General features: G+C 50.6%; 1 protein-coding gene across 1 annotated transcript in view; it reads left to right on the forward strand.

Moving 5' to 3' along the window:
- Positions 1-4490, forward strand: part of LOC119275356 — an 18249-nt gene that overhangs the window by 418 nt on the left and 13341 nt on the right. Inside the window, exon 2 of the mRNA XM_037556172.1 lies at positions 30-474. Coding sequence (XP_037412069.1) covers positions 30-474 — 445 coding nt within the window. The remainder of the gene's footprint in view (positions 1-29; positions 475-4490) is intronic.

Below are 4490 nucleotides of genomic sequence, written 5' to 3' on the forward strand. Positions count from 1 at the left end.
TCTGATCTCCGTCTGTGATCTGTCCGAAGGGATTACGCGGCGAGCATGAGGTGCAAGACAGCGGCGGAGGGGCTGCCTCTCTTGGGAATCGAGGATCTCCCGCCTCTCAGGGCGCCGAGGTGCCGGTGGTGGGCGGACGAACTCGCCTCCGCCGTGGCTGCCGCAGCTGGGGCGGCCTCCCCGAGGAGGGCGCCAGGGAAGGCGAAGCCGACGAAGAAGAGGTCCATCTCCGACCTCTTCGCCGCGGCGCCCCCTTTGATCGTGCCCCCCGCCGGTGATGCCGGATGCAAAGAGCAAACGGAGGTGGACGGCGACGAGGCGCTGTGCGCGATCGCGAGGCGGGCCAAGGAGGAGAAGAAACGGAAGAGAAAGCTGCAAGAAGAGGAGGCGGGACAGAAGGAGGAGACGGCAGTTGCTGCCGCGCCGGAGAGCAGCGGAGGCTGGGAGCCCGAGGGGAATTTCGCTGCCAGCAAGGTACGTGGTCCAGCCCAGCCCAGCCCAACCCGAGTTTTCTCTGTCTGCCACGTATTTTACCTTTTTACTAGTATCTCCTAAGAATTGATGGAACGATTGGTTCCGGTCTTGATTGACTTGCCGAGGATGGTTAGATGCTTGCTAGCTCCATATGATTAGATTTTGGTTTTCTTATTGCCATGTTATTAGTAGTATTAGCAGCTAGTGTGATTGCTATTTGTGGATACGTATTGTGGGGGCATTTACTTGTGGCTGGTTCTAAATGGGATATTTTACGTTAGATGTGCCGATCTCAGTTCCTAATATATTCTGAACCAGGCCTAGCTAGTTCGTCTAGAAGATTGTGTGGTTACTCGATAATGGCTGCCTGCAGGTGCACGGCGATTTTCTGGCCAAACCTTTACGGGGCTTGTGCTAACTTCTAACGTTAGAACGATCGGTGTGTTTCCTTTCTTGGTACAGTACATTTGCTAGTACTTCTTTACTATCTATAGGCGAAATTATTGTTATTTCATGCTTAATTTGTGGACTTTGATCGATCAGTTCAAGTCGGGGAATGGGACATTCGTGCGACCATTTGTGCAAGTCTTGGGCGAACTTGGTGACGTTGATAGCTGCTCATGCGGTGAATTAGGACCAGTATCATCATTAAGAATCCGGTAGATTATATGATGACCACCAATAATCAAACCACTAGTGGTAGTGCACTCCAGGCCGGCTAGCTGGTACTGCAGCATATGTACCATATCTCATAGTACACGCATGGCGCGTCGTGTTGGTGTCCCTCCTGCAGATTTCGGTCGGGTCTGGACCCATACACGAGACTTTATCAAAGGACGAGGACGTGGAGCAGGCATTTACTAACTTGATATCTTCTGCATTTCTCTTCGATAAGGGGCCTTCATCATTACTTATCTCATACTTTTATTCGCCTCTATCGACCTAGTATTGTTCAACAATTCGTGATGTATGTATGCTCATGATAGCTGTTCTTAATACAACCGCTAAACATGCATACGAGCAGTGTTTCGAAAAGGGTGGTGGTTCCTACTCCATCCGTTCCTAAATATAAGACCTTTTAGAGATTTCAATATGGACTGCATACGGAGCAAAATGAGTGAATCTACACTCTAAAATATGTCTATATACATTCATACGTAGTCCGTATTGAAATCTCTAAAAGGGCTTACATTTAAAAACGGAGGGAGTAATATGCATGTCGTAGTCAGACCGTTAGCTTATGTTTGACATGATCCATAATCTGCTGTTTGCAATGTTTTAGGTACTATTCTAGTAATTAACTAGTAAATTGGATTAACATGATAGAAATTCAATAGGATACTTAAAGAATCTAATACTGACCTAACCCTAATTACTGAAAAGTACTTCCTTTGTATTTTGAACTGTAAAAACGTCTTATATTTAATTACTGAAAAGTAAACGACAATATTCTTCTCTGCCTTATTGAGAGGGATCGACCCTTTATATAGCAGGCAAGACTTGACCAACAAGTCGGTAAATCTATCCAAACTTTAATACTATCTCTAAACTAACTGTACTCTTTGCTAACAAAGATGCTTAATTAAGGGATAAGACTCCACATTTGATAGGTTGGTCCAAACAACATCTCTCCCTTCCTTGGGAAACATGTTGTTTACTGTAGGCTATGATCCAACTGATCAAACAAACGAGATAGAAGATCAATCCGCTTGTAAAAAACCCACTTTCCCCTTCCTCCCAGGCCGCTCGCGCGGGCGGCTCTGGAGGCCAAATCCCTAGCCCCGCAAGCCCCCTCCTCGTGCTCCCCCAGCCGCCGCCGCCGAAGGCGACGAGCAGGGTTGGTGCGCCCTGGCGGGCTCCCCTCGCGAGGGTGGGACGCCAAGCGGGCAGCGCGGGAGGAGGTTCTGGTGTGGCGGCGCATGGCAGGGGGCGAAGCGGAGTGGCGGAGCTCGGCAGGGGAGTAGCAGCGGAGGCCTTGGCTCATGGGTTCGGGCTCCGAGCGGCACCAGGAAGGGTCTTGGAGGCGGCGACGCGGCTGGGTCATGGTGGCGCAGGCGAGGGTACTCGAGGTGGTCACGGCGCCGCGAGCCCGCCCAAGAGATGCTGCTTCGGCAGCGGTCGGGTGTAGCAGCAGCGTCGAGCGCCCTCGATTGGCGCCGGAGTTGGGAGATGGCGGCGATTGCGTGTGATTCAGATCTGGCTGATCCGGGTCCTTGGGCCATCTGTTGCGTGCCCGCCTGCCTGGATTGGTGTGGCTGGTGGCTGCGTGCGGTGCAGGCTGCCCTTGGCGTGCTGCCATCGCACCAAAGCTGCGATCTTTTCTTGGCCGAGCGGGAGATGGAGGTCGGGTTGCTTGCCCTTGGCCGTGCAGGGTCGGTGTGCTGCAACGTCTGGCCACGATGGCTGAGGTGACGTGGCGGCGGCGGAGTGACCCATCGCAGATCTGTGTGCCTCAATCCGGTGGGGAGGGTTGGAGATGTGTGACACGGATGAAAATCTTGCCAATCGTCGGACGGTGTTGGTGGCGACGGCGCGTGCGGGTGTCGGTCCCCTCCTTGGAGGCGTCGCTAAGGTGTGTCGGCATCTCTTCCTCCTAGCTTGGGTTGCTGTCTCCGGGCAAAAGCCTAGTTTATTCTCGGACCGGCGATGGCGGCGTCTTAGCGGCGTTCCTTTGATGGGAGCATCGTGTGTGGAGACTTGGCCTTGAGGTTCTGTGTCGTGGTTCTTTGGTGCCTACCGCTGGTCCGAGTAGAGCTACTTCGGCGCAATGTACGTCGGCGTCGGTGAGTCCAAGACGGTGGCTTTTCTCGGGATCGACTGAGTCACGCCACCCACTCGCCATCTTCTTTTAGGCATTCAAGGGTGGTTGGTGCGTTGGCAAGGGAAGTCCGGTTGAAGCTGTTGCTCTTCGAGGTGACCGGTGTTGGTCGAGACGCGGCTTAGTTGCTCTGTTTAGGGCAAGTTCCTTTGTGTTGTGGTTGTAGCGTTTGCGGTTGCTTGTCTTCGGATAAGCTTGGGTTTGGAGTTCGTGCTACACTTGCTGTTCGCAGCGAGAGTAGTCTCTTGTAATTGTCTTCTGTTTTCTATAAAAATATGGTACGCCTTTGGCGTACTCCGAAAAAAAACTGTAGGCTATGAATCACCAATTGACGATATGGATACGCCAATTTCTAGAAGCAACAATACGGCGATACGGCGAGTATATAAAAATAATTAGTAAAATGACATGGATAAAGAGTGAGAGACATCAAAATACTGCCCATTTGTTGCCTCATTGCCTCCGTGACTCTTTTCCCGTTGTGAATGATCATCAAGGTCCTCGACTCCTCATGTTGTATGCAAAATTGAAAATACATCATATGGTATTAGATTGTGTCAATTTCGTATTTCCCTCCCTAGCAGTACCACCAAGTGAAGATTGGCTTGTTGCCATGGCACTCCCCATAGATGCCATGTCGTATTTCCCTCCCTAGCAGTAGACAAAAGCAGCAACATAAAAAAAAACCAGACCAGCCAGGACTAGCCATTGGCGGCATATTTCATATGGTATTAGACTGTGTCAATTTCGTATTTCCCTCCCTAGCAGTACCACCAAGTGAAGATTGGCTTGTTGCCATGGCACTCCCCATAGATGCCATGTCGTATTTCCCCTCCCTAGCAGTAGACAAAAGCAGCAACATAAAAAAAAACCAGACCAGCCAGGACTAGCCATTGGCGGCATATTTTTATAGAAAAAAGCTCTAAGCACTCCCTCGACCGAGCCAGGACTCGAACTAGGGTGGGCAGCCTGCGCTCCTGCGGTGCTAACCAACAGGCCGACGTCCTGTTCTCAAAAAAGCTGGTCTCAAACTAGACAAAAGCAGCAACATCAAAAAGCAATATACAATAATACACTAGACAATAGGCATCAGCAACATCAGCAAGCAATGCTTCAACAACAAGACAGTAGGCATAGCTTATCAAGATAAATGGAGGTATATATATGTGCAAGTCTGCTTCCCCAAGACACGAACAAT

This window comes from Triticum dicoccoides, chromosome 3B (assembly GCF_002162155.2).
Source record: "Triticum dicoccoides isolate Atlit2015 ecotype Zavitan chromosome 3B, WEW_v2.0, whole genome shotgun sequence".
NCBI classification, from domain to species: domain Eukaryota; kingdom Viridiplantae; phylum Streptophyta; class Magnoliopsida; order Poales; family Poaceae; genus Triticum; species Triticum dicoccoides.